Source organism: Ictalurus punctatus, chromosome 26 (genome assembly GCF_001660625.3).
Source record: "Ictalurus punctatus breed USDA103 chromosome 26, Coco_2.0, whole genome shotgun sequence".
Lineage (NCBI taxonomy): Eukaryota > Metazoa > Chordata > Actinopteri > Siluriformes > Ictaluridae > Ictalurus > Ictalurus punctatus.
The window spans coordinates 12,937,631-12,957,121 of NC_030441.2; the positions used below are offsets into that span (position 1 = coordinate 12,937,631).

General features: G+C 39.9%; 1 protein-coding gene across 11 annotated transcripts in view; it reads left to right on the plus strand.

Moving 5' to 3' along the window:
• atp11a (ATPase phospholipid transporting 11A) overlaps window positions 1-19,491 on the plus strand; it is a 107,305-nt gene that overhangs the window by 64,655 nt on the left and 23,159 nt on the right. For all 11 annotated transcript variants that reach the window (XR_008393477.1, XM_047151363.2, XM_017457775.3 and 8 more), the window contains 11 exons: window positions 2,957-3,123; window positions 4,576-4,647; window positions 5,337-5,410; window positions 7,209-7,312; window positions 9,377-9,558; window positions 11,738-11,989; window positions 13,194-13,368; window positions 14,639-14,741; window positions 15,544-15,689; window positions 16,842-16,901; window positions 17,030-17,157. Coding sequence is in view for 10 of the 11 variants with exons in the window: in XM_047151363.2 (XP_047007319.1) it covers window positions 2,957-3,123; window positions 4,576-4,647; window positions 5,337-5,410; window positions 7,209-7,312; window positions 9,377-9,558; window positions 11,738-11,989; window positions 13,194-13,368; window positions 14,639-14,741; window positions 15,544-15,689; window positions 16,842-16,901; window positions 17,030-17,157 (1,463 nt within the window). In the remaining variant the exon portion in view is untranslated. The remainder of the gene's footprint in view (window positions 1-2,956; window positions 3,124-4,575; window positions 4,648-5,336; window positions 5,411-7,208; window positions 7,313-9,376; window positions 9,559-11,737; window positions 11,990-13,193; window positions 13,369-14,638; window positions 14,742-15,543; window positions 15,690-16,841; window positions 16,902-17,029; window positions 17,158-19,491) is intronic.

The window sequence follows — 19,491 nt, forward strand, 5'->3', positions numbered from 1 at the left end:
TACATAATCAATGAAGGTTTTAAATCCTTGACGTTTCTGCAATCTGTTTTTTTTTTTTTTTTTTTTTAAAGAGTGTTTCTGAGTGAGTGGATGTGTGACGATATGGTTGAATGGTCAGAATAATGTAAACTCCAGTCCCCATCTCGCTCAGAGGAACAGAAATGAAGTCTCACTCTCTTCCACTCTCTCATTCTCATTCACTATGATAAATGAACACAAGTGACACATGACAAATGAATGTGTCTGATTTAACAAAATGGCTTATTGAAGAACTCATTAATTACATCATACCCGTTCCTACTGGGTTATACGTTTAAATATAATCTCTCGTACGATCAGATGAACATCTTTTAGCAGAAACATTTTCGGGCTGACAGACTCGTCCTTTATGTCCTGCTTGGGTTTCAAAGCAGGCCATGCATTTAAGTTAGGCTGTGTGAGCGTCGCGTTTAATACCTACGATTAGGGTATATATTGTCGTCTTTTGTTTTCGAGCCGCATAATCTTGCTTAAGGACTTTAATTTATTTTGCCACTGACAGCCTCTGTCCCAGCAATCATGCATCATTAGGGATAAGTATTGTTTACAAGAGAAGAGCTCAGACTCAGAAGAGTGGGGCGGGGCCGTGGTGTCCTACACACACTTTGTGATTACACACTACGTTGAGATGTTAATCTACTTTGGATAAAACTCTTGGCAAAAAGTGCAGGTAAAGGAGGTGGAGAAAATGGATGACGTTAAGAGGGAACGATAGGGCGATGCTGTTTATCATCAGGGGACGGATGCAGAAGATTCATCAGTCCTATAATTAAAAACAAAAACATCAACAACAAGCAATTATACCTGTACTTAGACTGCGTACTGGACACTTGCCAAACATTTTAATAGGAATGCCTGTACAATTAGCCAACCATGTGACATCAGTGCACTGCATAGAAATCATACAGATACAGGAAAGCTTGAGTTATCGAACATCAGAATAGGGAACAAAATGTGTTCTCAGTGACTTTGCATGGTTTGAAGATTTCAGAAACTGCTGATCTCCTGGGATTTTAACACGCAACAGTCTCTAGAGGAAAAAAATGTCCAGTGAGCTGCAGTTCTGCAGGAACGCCTTGTTGATGAGAGGTCGGAGGAGAATGCTCAGAACTGGTTGAGCTGGTCACTGGATAATCACTCTTTACAACCGTGCTTAGCAGAAAAGCATGTCCGTACGCACAAAATGTCAAACCTTGACATGGATGGGCTACGACAGCAGAAGAGCACATGAGGTTTTACAACAGGAATCTGAGGGTACAGTGGCCACAGGTTCCCTGAAACTTCAGCTTCAGCCGTTGTTCTTGGGTGAACCACGTGTTCAATTCAATTCAATTTTATTTGTATAACGCTTTTTACAATAGACATTGTCTCAAAGCAGCTTTACAGAAATATCAACACGGTATACAGATATTAAAGGTGTGAATTTATCCCAACTGAGCAAGCCACTGAGTGGCGACGGTGGCGAGGAAAAACTCCCTAAGATGTTTTAAGAGGAAGAAACCTTGAGAGGAACCCGACTCAGAAGGGAACCCATCCTCATCTGGGTAACAACAGTTAGTGTGAAAAAGTTCATTATGGATTTATATGAAGTCTGTATGGCGTTAGGAGCAGCCGTAGTCCCAGCAGTCTGGAATTAAAGAAGATTTGAGCTCCATCCAGAGGCAGAAAGGATCAGGATCTCTAGTATCTCCATAAATTCGTGTGGGGCTCGGCGAAAGGAGAGAGGGAGAGAAAAGATAATTATGACTGTGAAGTAGTAGAACAGAATCTAGTCAGGGTAGGCTTGAGTAAACAAACACGTTTTAAGCTTAGACTTAAACACTGAGACTGTGTCTGAGTCCCGAACACTAATAGGAAGACTGTTCCATAACTGTGGGGCTCTATAAGAGAAAGCTCTTCCCCCTGCTGTAGCCTTCACTATTCGAGGTACCGTCAAAGTGTTGACCAGTATCTGCAAGATTTTATCCATTGCGCTGCTGCCAGACGATTGGCTGAATTTGGATAAGTGCATAAATGAGCAGGTATAATAATTACGTGTCTGTTGACTGGATGTTGTTGCGTAAGTTGCTGGTTTTAAATATTGGCACTCCTAAAACATGTAGCCATGAGGTAAAAACAATAGAAGTAAATGGGATGATGTACTGAGTTAAAAAACACACACAGAAAAAAAAATGTTGCTGAGTATTGCAAAAATACAGGTTTTGTCTGCTTAGCACAGGACAGCTAAGCTATTACAATACATCACTTAAATATTGTGTAGTGGTGTTATAAAATTGTATTAGGTACAATTACAGGGTCTCTTTCCTATATAAAATTCATAAGCCAGTCAGTGAGTCTGTATATTCCCAGTCTACCAGGAACATATTGTTAATAAAGACAGGACTTTGTCATTTTACAGTATAAGAAAGACCTTGTTTATCACTTCTACAATGCAGTTTTTTTTTTTTAAAAAAAACCCTCATTCTATAAATACATACAACTGTGGTGAAAAAGTTGCAATGAAATTCAGTATATTGTTGAAGTATGCAGTAAGCGATCCATCTTCAAACATGGTCCCAGGGAATTGGTGTAAAAAAAAAAATAAATAAATAAAAAATGATACCAAAGCCAAGTGTTCTATCAAGACGTTCTTTTATATCCGGAAGAATTTGACCAACCCTACATGTACAAATTTATTGAATTACAGAATTGCTCGTGTTGCTCGATAACTGTGTCAAAGGCTATGCAGGTGTGACACCAAACGTGATTAGTGAGAATAAAACCTGTACAAGCGTCACAGAAGATTAGCCCCACCCACTTTACGTGAAGAGGAGAGACATTCTGGAAAAGTATTATTATTACGTATTAGTATTATTCATAGTGTGGATGACCAGCACGACCAACATTGCCCTCGTGCGTCTCGTTGTTCTGATTTTAGGAGCATGAGGAGCTGTTTTTCCGGGCGCTATGCTTGTGTCACACGGTGCAGGTGAAGGAGGAGGAGACGGTGGACGGCATTAAGAAGGGAATCCACCAGGGAAAATCTTCGTCCTTCTACATCTCCTCCTCTCCTGATGAGGTGGCGCTGGTGGAGGGCATGAAGAGGTGAGAGAACACACAGACGCATGCGCACAATTGCATAAATAAAGAACACACCATTATGGAAAACTAACACATAGGGTGTTATAATACAGGATCTAACACTCACCTCACTTTTATCTCCATTACATAAGGAAGTAACTATGTTACAGCAATCAGACCTTCAGAATACACTGATCCTCCTGAGGCCCAGAGATTAACAATCCATTCTCTTCACTCTTACCCTGTGCTCATACTAGCAGGCAGCAAAAGTGGGAGACAGCTGTTCACTTCCTGTTTAAGTTTGTAATACAAATCTGTGACTCCAGTGTCAGTGACCAGCAACATTCAAATGGAGATTTTCTCTATTTTATGCTAATTAGACATGTCATGATGAAGTGACAAATGATTGGCTCTGGTAAATCCCATGCACTGCTCCTGTGACACCCAGTTCTATTCAGTTCAGTTTGATTCAGTTCACTTCCAGTGAGTTTGAACTCCTTTACTGACCTGACAAGGGTACATTTATATTGTCAAAGCTTGAAGATGATGAGACGGGAACAAGGTGCCACTACTACTACTACTGACACTAATAATACAAATAATACTAGCACTGATACTAATGCTAATAATACAAACACTCCTACTCCTGCTACTAATATTAACAATGTTAATAATATAAATAACAGTAATGCTAATAATACAAATAATGCCATTACTACTACAACTAACAATGCTAATAATATAAATAATACTACTACTACTGTTACAAATAATAGAAATAATACTAACACTGATACTAATGCTAATAATACTACTACTGATACTAATGTTAATAATACCAATACTAATACTACAAACAATACAAATACTACTACTACTACAACTAACAATGTTAATAATACAGATAATAATAATAATACTGATAATAATGCCAGTAGTACAAATACTGCTACCAATAGTACTAATACTACTACAGCTACTAAAAATAATTGTACTAATATTACAGGAAATACAAGCATACAACTACTACTACGAATATTATTATTATTGTTATTATTAGTTGTAGTAGTAATAGAAGTACAACCATTGCCATTCATAATAATACTAATAATAATAATGGTACTGTACAACAACCATTATTGTTGTTTTTGTTGTTGTTGTTATTTTAAATTTGCATTTATTTACAGACTTCACCTCATGCCTGTGGTTTATCATTTCCTCTGTTTTATTACAACATTAAAATGCATTTGAAACCTGTTGATATGAGTGAACTATACAGTAAAGTTTTATAAACATTTTCGACGACTTCATTCATATATTTTGTTACGAGACCTTAAAAACGTTGACACCTGCAGAAAAACGGACGATAACAGTAACCGGATCAGTGTTTCTCACTGGACCTGCCGGCACTGTACAGTTTACCGTTTCTCCTGGATCAGTGGTCACTCATCAAAAACCTCTCTCTGTTGTCATCAGGCTGGGCTTCACCTACCTGCGACTGAAGGACAACCACATGGAGATCCTCAACAGGGAGGAAGAGATCGAGAGGCGAGTCCACAACACTAGAATAACACACTAAACCAGTGCTAAATTTGATATTGAGGTGACTAAACAACTTACACATCCTCACTGGAGTGATTAATAACAGTAGGTGTTTGTGTAATAGTGTTGTGTGCGTTCTGATCGGATGCACTTGAGCGGTGAAGTTGTCTAGACATGCGGCTGCACTGTAGGTTAATTGGTAGGTGTGTAGGAACAGGTGTGTGTGCATGTTGTGTGTAAGCCATGCAGACGTAATGTGTGTGACCTTCACACCCGCCCTGGAGGACGAAGTGCATGTCTGGAACGACTGTAATTAGCTCAGCAACATGATGCATTGATGAGTGCACATGGGGACACTGGGGACACGCAAACGTGTGCGCGCACACACACACACACACACACACACACACACGCGCACACACACACACACACACACACACACACACACACACACACACATACACCAGTGTTTGTATCATAGATCAAAAATATCTCCAAGGGCCTGGTGTACAACCTATTTGTGTGTGTGTGTGAGTGAGTGTGTGTATATTGCGAGGCCTACTGTGTATGAGTCACTTAATCAGTTACTCACTTCCTTTGGCTCAGGGATGTATACTCACACTGACACAGCTCAGCTGTGGTGCCCATCTGCTTGATAAAAAGTAAACACCGCTGATATTTGTGCGTGTTTACAGGTTTGAATTGATGGAGGTGTTAAACTTTGACTCTGTGAGACGGAGGATGAGCGTTATCGTCAGATCCAGCTCAGGTAAGAGCACTAAGCACCAACAAAAACCCCACTATAACCCTATGACTTAGTTACCCAATACATCACATATCATATATTCGCTGTTCACGATATGCATCACCGTATTAACTTTTACTAACCAAGTGCTTGTAAAACAGCAGTGACATACCTAGGTTGAAAGAATTCGTGGTAAGGGCTGGGCCAAGGGTTTGCTGCTATCACCTTGGAGTTAATTTTAATTTAGCATGTTTTAATTCCATTCCTATTTCATATTTACTCAATATATTCAGTATTGCCAATGTAGCTGCTTAGTTACTACACTCATTGGCCAAAAAAGCAAGCCCAAAATGGCAAGAATGTTAAGCTTTTAATGGTTTTAACAACAATTCATTGGTTAAGAAATGAGAAAGAAGTAAAGAAATGCACTCCGGAGATCTCTTGCTTTATAAGTGAGTTTCCCTGTTTCTAGCTTTACCCCAAACTGCAGCAAAAGTAATTGAGCAAACGGTGGGCTCATGTACTTTTGCTGCAGTTTGGGGTAAAGCTAGAAACAGGGAAATTCAATTATGTCATCATCTTACGATTCATCTTTTTTTTTGTTTATTTTATTTTTTTAATAAACATCCCAGAAGATATTTATGGAAGATTTTGGACACAAATACATGTGCTAGTTTGAATTTTACATCAAACATTGTAATCCATCCATCCATCCATCCATCCATCTTCTACAGCTTACTCCTTCTTCAGGGTCGCGGGGGAACCTGGAGCCTATCTCAGGGCGCACCGGGCACAAGGCAAACATTGTAAACATTATCATGATTTTACTTTTGTGTACAAGAAGAGGCTATATATTTCCCCAAACAGTTCACTGCAGCAAAAGTAAACGAGCAAAAGGTGGCACAGGAGGTCTCAGGAGTCCATTTGTTTAATTCCTGATAAGTTCCTGACCAATGATTTGTTGTTAAGCTCAATATTTATCACTTTAGGCTTGGACCATTTTTATTTATTTATTCATTCATTTATTTATTTACAGTTTTGCCCACTAGTGTGTACATTTTTTAGAGTCTAGCTCACGTTAGTGATGGTCCTCCACTCAACACAACAGTGTGTGTAATACAGCAGGTGAAAAGTTTACCCAACGTTAAATGTCATAATAACGAGAAATCCAACACCGAATTAGTGAACACACCAAACGTCGGCCTCAAAGCTCCAAAATGCGGTACGACGCGTTTCCGCCGAGTCATCCAGAGAGTTTACTCGGCTAGTTAGAGAACTCCGAGATGACGAGATAGACAGACAGCGTGATTAGCATGACAGTTGAAGCTGTGGAAGCTGATCTGTTGGATCAGGGTGTAGAGATGAAGAGTAAGCTGGACAGACTAAAGCACTAAAGCGCTGCTGCATCAGTCGCTGTTATCCACAGGTAGTTGAATGGCGTTGTGGGGAATGTACAGTAGGAAACCGTTAACAACCAAAGTGAAAATAGACCAACATGTAGATGTCTGCCTGCCATGATTAAGTATTCCTGCTGAGTTGTGTGTGTGTGTGTGTGTGTGTGTTACCCTGCCTACTCACAAACAGATCCAGCACATTTACTCAACTGGGTCAGTGTGTGATAAGCATGCTAATGTGTCCTACATACTACTGCTTTTACACACAACAAAAAGAAAGGTACAGAACACACAGTATTTAAAAATACATGCCGATGTAAATAGATTGTACTCATGCCAGCCCTGTTTTCCTTGTTTTCAGATGAACCGTGTTTTTTTTTTGTTTTTTGTTTTTTTTTTAATTTGCATGTTTTCTTTGTCGATCTCAGGGGACTTCTACCTGTTCTGCAAAGGTGCCGACTCGTCCATTTTTCCCCGAGTCATCTCAGGGAAAGTAGACCAGGTCCGAGCTCGGGTAGAGCGTAACGCTGTGGTGAGCAAAAAAACAAACAAACGTGCCTCATTTATCATTTCAGTTATTTCTAGCTAGCCCACGTTATAATGCCAGTACCTTCAAGAATCTTGTGTTTCTTGGATATTTTTTGCTTGCTTAGGAGTTTTTACTGCACCTTGGCTTCAGGAATGTAGGAAAATAAAGCCCTTGTTGTAAAACTCCCATTAGGATTTCAAATACTGTAGCCATTTTTTTTTTTTTTTGTCCTGGAAACGTTATCCTTAAATCTTTTAAGATTTTGAAAGCAAAACTGGGTAATTACAGAGTTCTATTGATTTACTCCCTTTACTAGGAACACCTGCTCAGTTATTTAATGGTCTAATCAGCCAGTCATGTGGCAGCAGCACAACACATACAATCATGATACAGGTCGAGAACTTCAGTTAATGTTCAAACATTATCAGAACAGGGATAAAATGGGATCTGTGACTTTAATCGTGGCATGGCCAGATCACATTTGGTGCCAAATGGGCGTGGCTGGTTTGAGTATGTCAGAAATTGCTGATCGCTTGGGAATTTCAAGAATGGCCAGACTGGTTCTAGCTGACAGGAAGGACATGACAACTACTCTTTATAACCGTGATGAGCTGAAAAGCAACGCTGGATCACATTTTCCCCCCAGTCTGATGTTTGACGTGAACATTAACCGAAGCTCTTGACCCCCTGTATCTGCACGGTTCTGTGCATTACACTGCTGACACATGACCGGCTGATCAGATGATCGTGTTCCTAATAAAGCGGAACGTACATCCAGTCATCCTCCATATTTAAAGCCTGTAATTCGTAAAGCATCTCCGAACATTATCATCGATCACTATTTTGGCTTTGGGGAAATCTGATCCCAGGTCAGGTTCGGGTTGTACAGTATATTCAGGCTTGCACTGAGCTGCAGTGAGATTTTGACTCTCTCTCATTCCACTCCAGCATTTCACCAAGCCATGGTGACTAGAGATGATGTAAATTTGGATGTGGTTACTATAGTGAGACGAATAGAATAAGAGCACTCACTAGGCTGAATAGGGTTGGACGACCAGCAGTGTCGCATGTGATGTATTTAAAAGGTTAGCAGTGACATTGATGTAATCGGTTTTTCATTCGCATTTGCCAGTTAATCCAACATCCAGAGAAAGAAAAAAGTCTACTACTGGTTGATTTTCCAAAAGAATATGGTAGTTTTATACATACCACGCCCCAATTAGATTATATATTCAAATCCATATTAGATTATTTTTCCAGACTAGCTGTATATTGCTTTTGCCATCTATTTAAGCAAGAGTACAGGGCTGCACGATTGTGAGTGCGAAATTGCTTTTATACCACAGTTCATATCGACAGTAATGTTGTATTAACTAACATTAATACAACGTTAATATTGATTAACTGACATTTCGGACACGACATGGCGAAACGTTCTGTGTATTTTTCCTCCGCTAGCGGAAATAGATCCTGAAGCAGCCACACTCGCTTTATAGCACATCGGCTAGCTAGCTTAATGTAGATTTGTATGTTCCTGTTAAAGCTACTTCCGGTACAATTGGCGTCCCTTTTGGCCTTCCTTTTAAGTCAAAAATGATATTCCTGAAAAGTATCGTTTGCCGTGACTGCCGGTGATGTCACTAACACCACTGTACTAACCGCTTCGATCTAGGAAGTTTTACGAATGCTGTTCGACCAATCAGATTAGCGAATCAGAACTAACTGTTGTATAATCAGGACTGTTTCTTTGTTACTGGATACACTGACATTTTATTTGTAACATTTTTTACATTCTTGGTGTAGATAACTCACAGAGTTACATATGCTCACTATGAAGGGTATAACTTTTGTGGGACCTCCACAATGATATATATATATATATATATATATATATATATATATATATATATATATATATATATATATATATATATATATATGAATTCCATTTATATCTTAAAAGGTTACTTAGTGTATCCCCTGCCTGTGCGTCATCACTTCTAATCCATTCCATTTTCCTTTGAAATGCTTATGTTTGCGTGTTTGACCTTCTTGCTTCCTGATTAGGAGGGTTTACGGACGCTTTGCGTAGCGTACAAGAAGCTGAGCCGGGAGGACTATGAGGAAGTCTGTCATCTCATCAACAGCGCTAAGCTAGCTCTGCAGGAGCGGGACAGGAAGCTGGCTGAGGCGTATGACCTCATCGAGAGGGATTTCATCCTGCTAGGAGCAACAGCTGTCGAGGACAGGTGAGTCATGAATCAAGGATTGTGAATCAGATTCAGTCTCACTTCAACGTAATTGCCCCTCCTGTACGTGTACCTTCTGTGTGTACTGATGCAGCAGTCATGCATGCTCTGCCAGTCAATAAAGTCTATCCGTTAGGCTCTGCTGTCAGCAATTAACGTGTGGAGAAAGTAATTAGAGCCCCGCTTGAGTCGAATTGTGGCCAACAATGTGGCGTCTTGATGAAGTAGGGATACTGGTAATGCTTTTAGAAGTCTGTTAAACTGGCTATGTATAAAGTTATTAGTCAAGCAAATCAGGATTGATGCAAGAAGGAACTTGCTGAAGAGCAAAATGCAGAACTTTAATCATTTTGGGTTGGAGTGCTGGATTTTCAGACGGCAGATGACCCAATGAAACGAATCGGGAATGACTGACAGTTGCGGCTGACAGCTCAGCCAAAAAAGGCTGAGATTTTTGACCAAGAAATAAGATTAAATAGGCCTACAATGTAATAACTAATAATCAACGCAGATGCATTCAATCAGTGCAGTCAGGTCTGTGGAGGCTGGCACTTGTCGTTGGTCTTATTTCTTATTAATTACTGTATGTAGCATCTTTTTCCTAAGATAGAGAGTTTGTTGGGGTAAAATGACAGTACATTTTCAATATAGCCCTTTCACAAATCACATTTCTGAGGTAGAAACCTGTGGGGGTGTGTGTGTGTGTATATATATCAGCCCCCTCCTTCCCCTTCTGTGGAACTACACATTATTCCTCTTCACGGTTGGCAGCTCTGAAAATGTGAAAGTACATGAAGTGCTTGTTGAATGTCTTCGACTTTGCGGTGAAGTCAGACAGCAAATAAAGTGCCTTAAATTCCCAAATCTCCCTTCGGAAGACAAATAAACTGGATGGAGTTAAAGGTTGGGGGGAAAAAAACCCCCCAAAAAACAAACACGAGTTCACATCGGTTGCCCGAGTACAAATTAAACAAAGGGTTAGAAAGCCAAAAGGTGGCAGCGGGAGTGAAGGAATGTGCAGGAGTGAGACAGACCCAAATGAAAGCGTTGTGCCTAGAGCGGAATGAGTCCTGGCAGCTCTTGATGAGTCGCAGTGCAGTGGGCGATGCTCATCGGGGGCTTCGTGCAGTAATTGTCTGGCAGCGGAGCAGGACTGCGACTCCTTGCTGCTGTGCGGCTTAATTATCGAGTGAAGCAGCCTGTGACAGGGCAACTCAGGATCAGCTCCTCTCACAACTACCGAGAGCAGAGAACTGCTACTGTACTGCTAGTGATAGTGTAACTTCAGCAAAAAGAGAAAAAAAAGCACATGCACTGTGTACACTAACTGAGTAAAACATAGCGGATACCACTATGCACAACGGATGCAACAACTAATCGATAATTAGCTGCAACAACTAATCGATAATTAGCTGCAACAACTAATAATAATGTGAAAATCGTGGTCAACGAATCTCATTATTGATTAGTTGGTCTGCGCACGGTTCGGGGCGCGTTTACTCCGCGTTACTTCTGTTCCGAAAACATGCTTCGGAGAGTAAATGCTAAAGTTGTGTCCCAAATGACGTACTATACACCTACACTATGCACCGTGTACTCTACCGTCTAGGGTATGAGTTTTAGAAATGTAATATCGTCTCAAAAGGAACTCTAGCGGTTTTTTACTAACCAGAAGTATAACCGCTTTTTAGTCGACGGCGCATGATGTCATACGCACGTAATGTGACGCTGTTAGCTTTAGCAGATACCCTGAGTCTCTGACATATACACAAGTATTTGTGCATTATTTTTCTGAATGCACAAAAAGTACTAAATGACACTACAGTACTAAATGAAGAATAATGTATATATTCAGGTGTGTGTGTGTGTGTATCGGGTTCTTTTCAGTCTTATATAATTGGACAAACAGTTGTGTAAAGTTTTAGTCTGAAGTTTATATTTGTAACACTCAGTTTGTGGATTTTATTTAAAAAAAAAAAAAAGGTACTAAAAATTTCACCCCCCCCAATACGATTAATCGAAAATAAATAAATAATTGGCCAACTAATCAATTATGAAAATAATAGATAGTTGCAGCCATAATTTATTGTTTTGCATTGATTAGCTTGCATGATATTTTAAAGCAAATATATTTTGAGTCAAGTGTAAACCGTTTTCATCTTTGGATTCTCGTTTCCAGGCTGCAGGACAAAGCGGCCGACACCATCGAGTCCCTGCACAAGGCAGGCATGAAGGTGTGGGTCCTCACTGGCGACAAGATGGAGACGGCGGCTGCCACGTGTTACGCCAGCAAGCTGTTCCGCAGGAGCACGCAGATCCTGGAGCTGACCACGAAGAGGACGGAGGAGCAGAGCTTGCACGATGTGCTGTTCGAGCTGAGCAGGACCGTACTGCGGCACCACGGCACCATGAGCCGTGACACGTTCTCTGGGTGGGTATACACACACACACACACACACACACACCCCTACACACACCCCTACACCATACATAAAACCTGTGGATCGAATCTGTGCTATAAACATGGAGATGGTTTGATACACGCACAGTGTAGCGTACATTCCCCTCCGAAACTATTGGAACAGCAAGGCCAGTTCTTTTTTTTTTTTTTTGCTGTAGACATTTAGGTTTGAGATCAAAAGATGGATATGAGAAGAGAGTTTAGAATTCCAGATTTTATTTCCTTGTATATATATGTAGATGTGTTAAACGGTATAGAACATAGCACATTTTGTATCAGACCACCCAGTTTTTAGGCGAGCAAAAATATTGGAACATGCGACCGACAGGTGTTTCTTGTCACCCAGGTGTGTCCTGTTAGACTGATCGTTTAAACAGTAAATTGCTCTGACCATCTGCTCTTGGGTTTAACCTTCAGTTTCACCTATGAAGGCCGCAGTTGTTGTTAAAAAGGATAACCCAACATTAGGATCAGAGAGCTGTCTATGGGAGAAACGTTAGCCATTTTGAAGCAGAGAAAAGAGGGAAAATCTATCAGCGGCATTACGCAAACATCAGGCATGTCCAATACAACAATTTGGAAAGAGATGCTGTATGTTCTGACAGCTGTGATACATGGATACACACACACACAGAGAATCAAACATATTACACACAGCATGCACAAGTGATTTGGAAAATGGAGATATGGTTAAGAGAAGACACTCGGTATGTGAATAATATGCATCATACATACAGTATGCTCAGTCAGCACAGGAGTTGAGTTGTGAAGATAAACACACACACAGTAATATAATTAAACCTAATGCACAAAATGAATTGATGCACATGCAGTTGTTTTCCATTATGTGGCTTAAATATGTTATAAATTGGTTTATCCCTAAACTATGGATAACGTTGGAACTTTAGTAACGAACGTACTAAGCGACCTTGAGCTTCGGAAAGGCGCTATATAAATATATCTTCGTCTACTATAAGAGCCAACCATCAAAGCACAGATCGATTAAGGAACAGCTGCACATGCAGCAAAATGAGTGGTTTTATTCCAAGCTCATTGGATTACTCTTCTATAGGTTAGTAGTGCCATAGCGATTAACAGGAGATATATCATGCAGCCCTTTTCCTTTAACACACGCATTGTGAATGAGCCCGCATGTATACGTGTGTTTCCACAGCCTGTCTAATGAGTTCCAGGACTACGGGCTGATCATCGACGGAGCCACTCTGTCTGCAGTGCTGAAACCGGTGCAGAACAGCAGCACAGGAAACTACAAGGAGATCTTCCTGGAGATCTGCAGGAACTGCAGCGCCGTGCTGTGCTGCCGCATGGCCCCGCTTCAGAAAGCGCAGGTAACCCAGAATTTCCTCTTCCAGTCCATGTGGGACATGTTCCTGGATCCATATCACTGGAACGACATAACGTTACAGTAACGTTAGCTCGCTTAATATCAAACACGGCTAATTTTAGTATTTACACACAGCGGTTACAGTAACGTTAGCTCGCTTAATATCAAACACGGCTAACTTTAATATTTACACACAGCGGTTAGCGTAACGTTAGCTCACTTAATATCAAACACGGCTAACTTTAGTATTTACACACAGCGGTTACAGTAACGTTAGCTCGCTTAATATCAAACACGGCTAACTTTAGTATTTACACACAGCGGTTACAGTAACGTTAGCTCGCTTAATATCAAACACGGCTAACTTTAGTATTTACACACAGCGGTTAGCGTAACGTTAGCTCACTTAATATCAAACACGGCTAACTTTAGTATTTACACACAGCGGTTACAGTAACGTTAGCTCGCTTAATATCAAACACGGCTAACTTTAGTATTTACACACAGCGGTTAGCGTAACGTTAGATCGCTTAATATCAAACACGGCTAACTTTAGTATTTACACACAGCGGTTACAGTAACGTTAGCTCGCTTAATATCAAACACGGCTAATTTTAGTATTTACACACAGCGGTTAGCGTAACGTTAGCTCGCTTAATATCAAACACGGCTAATTTTAGTATTTACACACAGCGGTTACAGTAACGTTAGCTCGCTTAATATCAAACACGGCTAACTTTAGTATTTACACACAGCGGTTACAGTAACGTTAGCTCGCTTAATATCAAACACGGCTAATTTTAGTATTTACACACAGCGGTTAGCGTAACGTTAGCTCGCTTAATATCAAACACGGCTAACTTTAGTATTTACACACAGCGGTTAGCGTAACGTTAGCTCGCTTAATATCAAACACGGCTAATTTTAGTATTTACACACAGCGGTTAGCGTAACGTTAGCTTGCTTGGTAGCAAACAGGAAATCTTTAAAGGTTAAGGTAAAGAATTTAGTTTAAATGAAGTGTCACTAACCATTGATTATTCTGCAAAAGTAGTGAGAGGTGTCATTTTAGTGAAAATTGTACGTATTAACTGCCGCACGGACAACATTACTTACAGTACTGCCGTATCGACGATACTGCGATTTAAAATATACAGTGGTGGTGTGGTGTTTTGAAGCTTTAGTATCGCGGTAGTACCGGTATACCGTACAACCCTATTTCCATGTTAGGACTTGGTTTGAACATGGACTTGAACATGGTTTTGCTCTTTCAGATCGTTAAGCTGATAAAGATGTCAAAGGAGCATCCCATCACTCTGGCCATCGGAGACGGCGCGAATGACGTCAGCATGATCCTGGAAGCTCATGTGGGCATCGGTAAGCACACGCCTCTAACTAGAAGATATTTTTGAACCCTGGATCAGCAGAACTACAAACACGACTACTGTATTTGCCTTGACTGTTAAATGTTACTTGTTGCAGTACCGCCGCATATCCGGCTTGCTAGTCAGCAGCTCTTCCAGCAGCTTTACTGCTGATTTATGCTTTCGCCGTGGTGATTTGTGTGAACCAGGGCAGAAGGGAAGAGGGCTCCCTGCGATCAAAAAGTAGCTGCTGTTATCATGCACCCCCTCGTGACAGTGCAGACTTTACACATAAATTAGGCATCATATTTAGCTACCATATGGTAAAACAGATGGTTCTGGGTCTCTTAAATACACACAGTAAACTCTGTGAAGTACTGGAGAAGTAAATAATGATTTATGTGCTGGTTTTATTAGGATAGAAAGTATGTTACGGTATTTTTTCACTGCTACCGTCCTGGGTGACTGCACTGTACCTGATGATTGTTCCTTTTTTGTACTATAGTTTGTTTTACTACAATTAAAACAATGTTATATGATATATATGATACAGTTCCTTGAATTTGGAAAAATGACTCCAGTAACTTTAGGAAATTTTTCAGTATATATATATATATTTAATTTTCAGAATCATAATCATTTTTAGATTTTATATTTACATTTTCAGGATTGATCTTATAATATTTTACTCATCAACCACGTTGACTAATCATCAGTACCATTGCTAATGTATTGTAATGTCCAATGTGATGCACACATTTTACTATTTTGCGTGCTTTGGCCTCCAAAGACTAGTCTGTTCATTCTGCCTCTAGGTATCATGGGTAAAGAGGGAAGACAGGCAGCCCGCAACAGTGACTATGCAATTCCAAAATTTAAGCACCTAAAGAAGATGCTGCTGGTGCACGGCCATTACTACTATATCAGAATATCCGAGCTGGTGCAGTACTTCTTCTACAAGGTAGAGGTTTTCTCTCATGCAATGTTTATTGTTTTATATGCACATGTATACTGTATGTTTTTGCAGTTTTATTACATTAAATGTCTTTTGTTTAGAGTGTACACTTGATGTCATATGTTTACATGCAACTAGCAGAATCTGCAAAATGTTGATCATTTAAAAATTTATATCATACAAATTACATGTTGTTTTTTTATTTAGTTCTGCCCTAATAAGCTATTTCTAACTAAATTTACACAAATGAACCAGTTCAAAAGTTTACATGCGCTTGGTTATTAATACTGTGTGTCGTTACCTGGATGATCAACTGTTTTAATGTTTTGTGAGAGTCAATCATGAGTCCCTTGTTTGTCCTGAGCAGTTAAACTGCCCACTGTTCTTCAGAAAAATCCTCCAGGTCCGGCACATCTGCATATTTGACCCCTTTCCAACAGCGGCTATTTGATGTTGAGATCCATGTTTACACGCTGAGGACAACTGAGGGACTCGTACACAACTATTACAAAAGGTGCAAACATTCACTGCTGCTCAAGAAAGCAACGTGATACATTAAGAGCCAGGGGGGTATAAACTTTTGAACAGGGTGATTGGTGTAAATTGTTATTGTTTTCTGGGAAACATGTAAATATCTTATGTAGCTTCTGAGGGGTAGAACTAAATGAAAAAAGAAAAAAGATCTTTAAATAAAATAACAATTTACATCGATTATCCTGTTCAAAAGTTTACACCCCCCTGACTCTTAATGTGTCGGGTTGCCTTCTTGAACATCAGTGAATGTTTGCACCTTTTGTAATAGTCATGCAATTTTTATGATTCTTCTTATGATTTTTAAAAAAATGATTAACGTTTTGCAGATTCTGCAAGGCGTATGTAAACTTATGTCCGCAGCTGTACATTGCATGCTACGGTACGGCATTTTCTATATTTTCTCTTGCGAGAAAGGTGAGGTAGCTTTTTAAGGGAAAATAGCACCATGGAATCTTAGCGCTATATTTAGTCTGTGAGTTCACGCTTCATAATGTGTGTGTGTGTGTGTGTGTGTGTGTGTGTGTGTGTGTGTGTTTTTGGTTTGTTTGTTCCCCCCTCCCCACTTGGGACTGCAGCAAAAATCTGTACGTTTTTATCTCTCTTTCTGTGTCTCTCTTTCCCCAGAATGTGTGCTTCATCTTTCCCCAATTTCTTTATCAGTTCTTCTGTGGCTTCTCCCAGCAGGTATGTATACAGCACCACCCAATGTTCATTGTTCAGCATGTGAAGAATCTTCGTGCGTGATTTCTAGAGTTTGCATTTCCTTGCATTGTGGATCTCTCCCCCCCCCCCATCTCCCCCTCCCCCTACAGCCACTATATGATACGGCATATCTCACACTGTACAATATCAGCTTCACCTCGCTGCCCATCCTGCTGTACAGTCTGATCGAGCAGCACATCAATATGGACATCCTGAAACGGGATCCTTCGCTTTACAGGTTTGTCTTTACACACCATGAGCTGGAAGAATTACCGACATGCATATGTCCAAAAGTTACATCAATATTTAAGCAGGGAAAGTTATGCGTATTCAGAGTGGAGTCGCGCACGTGCTGAAGTGTGTCTAGTTCACACCTCCAAGTTTGCCAGATGTATTTTAACGAGTATGTGGCGTCAGATATATAGTGTCTAGACCACCGTTAAACACGAGCACTTTCCTTTAAACCCAAAACAATTAAGGGATAGAAAATACAGACTGAAGACACAGACACATCATTTTCCCCCCTTGCTCTCAAATGGTGATGTAATATGATGTAACATGAACGCAAGAGACGATTGGGTGGGGGACGACGACAAAAAGACTAATATGGTGATGTATGAAATGAGAAAATGGTATGTGTTGAAAAAAAACATCTAATTGGTCTAATATACTGCTGATTGAATAGTCCGTGTTGCAATTATCACATTAGTGATAATGTATAATTAGTGCAAATGATTAACGTATAAAATAGAAACGTATAAAATAGCACTTGATCCAACACAGCTTTCTGTTGTGCATTTTTATTTCTTTCTTATCACATACTGATACCATACAAATTAAAGTTGCCACAGTATACTAAATCTGATCATGGTCAAATAGAAGCTATTTTGTGACACTTAGTAAGCATGCTCACAGTTTGAACCATAAACTGATTATGGATTTATCGAATACGCTCACTTTAAAGGGATAGTTCACCCAAAAAAGAAATTTCTGTCATTAGTTACTCCCCCTCAGGTCGTTCCAAACCCATAAGACTTCCGTTCATCTTCAGAACACAAATGAAGATGTTTTAATGAAACCTGGGAGATTTCTGTCCCTCCATTTACAGTCCAGTAACCAAAACTTTCAAGCTCCAAAAAGTTCATAAAGGCATCGTAAAGGTAATCCAAGTGACTCCAGTGCTTAAATCCCAGTTTTATGAAGCGATATGAATGCTTCGCTTGCGCAAAAATAAAATGAAGTTAAGTCTTTATTCACTAAATATCTTCACTTCCACATAGCTCTCCGACACACGTTCACAAGAGAACCACTTTTTTGGCCCTTGAAAGTTTTGGTTATTTGAAATGGACTGTAAATGGAGGGACTGAAATCTCCCACGTTTCATTAAAACGTCTTCATTTGTATTCCGACTATGAACGAAAGTCTTATGGGTTTGGAACGAAATGAAGGGGGAGTAACCGATGACAGAATTTTCATTTTTGGGTGAACTATCCCTTTAAGTTCATTCATTAATTCAAGTACAGTTAGGCCTGGCGTTACAAACTGGTAAACTTTTAAACCCTGGGTGTCTGAGATTTATGCTTCAGTGTAAAGTGACGTTAATTGTGAGGTAGATACTCACAGGCACTGGAAAGGAATTAGATCAAAGTCATGCAGAAGAAAAAAAAACTTAGTATACGTTTTCTATCTTAAAATCGATATAACACAGTAGTACATGACGTTTGTTCCTGTTGGTTAGTGAACATAAAACTATTCTTTGACCTCCCATGTAGACACCTCTGATATTTTAGGCTGTTTTATCTTTGTTGCTCTTTCTATGAACTATACAGTATGTAAATTGTGCTGAACATGCTGGCTATTTATAGCAGTGGCAGCCACTGTCTCGTGCACACACCCACACACACACACCAGAGGGGGCAAGCAAACTGAAAGGGACAGGTTGAAGAGTGTCTTGGCTGACTGAAGCTGGAACACTGATAACGGCAACGCTGATTTTAAAAAAAACAAACAAAAAAAAAAACGTTTTATAGCCTCTTAACCATCCTCCATCTCACTTCACATTAAACTCTACTTCCAAAAGGCTTACTCATGATTGTGCATCATTAAACAGCACAAATTAACCACTACTTTGTCTTATTCTTTTAGCTGAGGCTGGAATTCTTCAAAGTACCAGAAACTGTTGGATTTGCACATTAAAAAAATCTCAAGGGTTCTATTTCCCCTATATAAAAAAAAAAAATTAGATAAATCTTTATTATTCTCTTTCTATCTATGGGTTTCTGTATTTTTTAAAAAATTATGTGGAGCTCCATACGAGTGTACCAAAAAGGAGACCGTAATCCTGTTAGCTTTGTCACACCGCTATCGGCTGACTATTTCAGGAAGCGCAGCGCTGCAAACCTGGGCAACTGTTAGATTAGCAGTGCACACACTCCATAAATCCCTTCCCATAAATAGAGGCTGCAGACAGATGTGGGAAAGAACACGGAGAGGTACGACTGATTATAGCATGCGTGATGATAATAATAATAGTAATACACAATGATGCAGAAATCCTTGCGTCATCAATGCA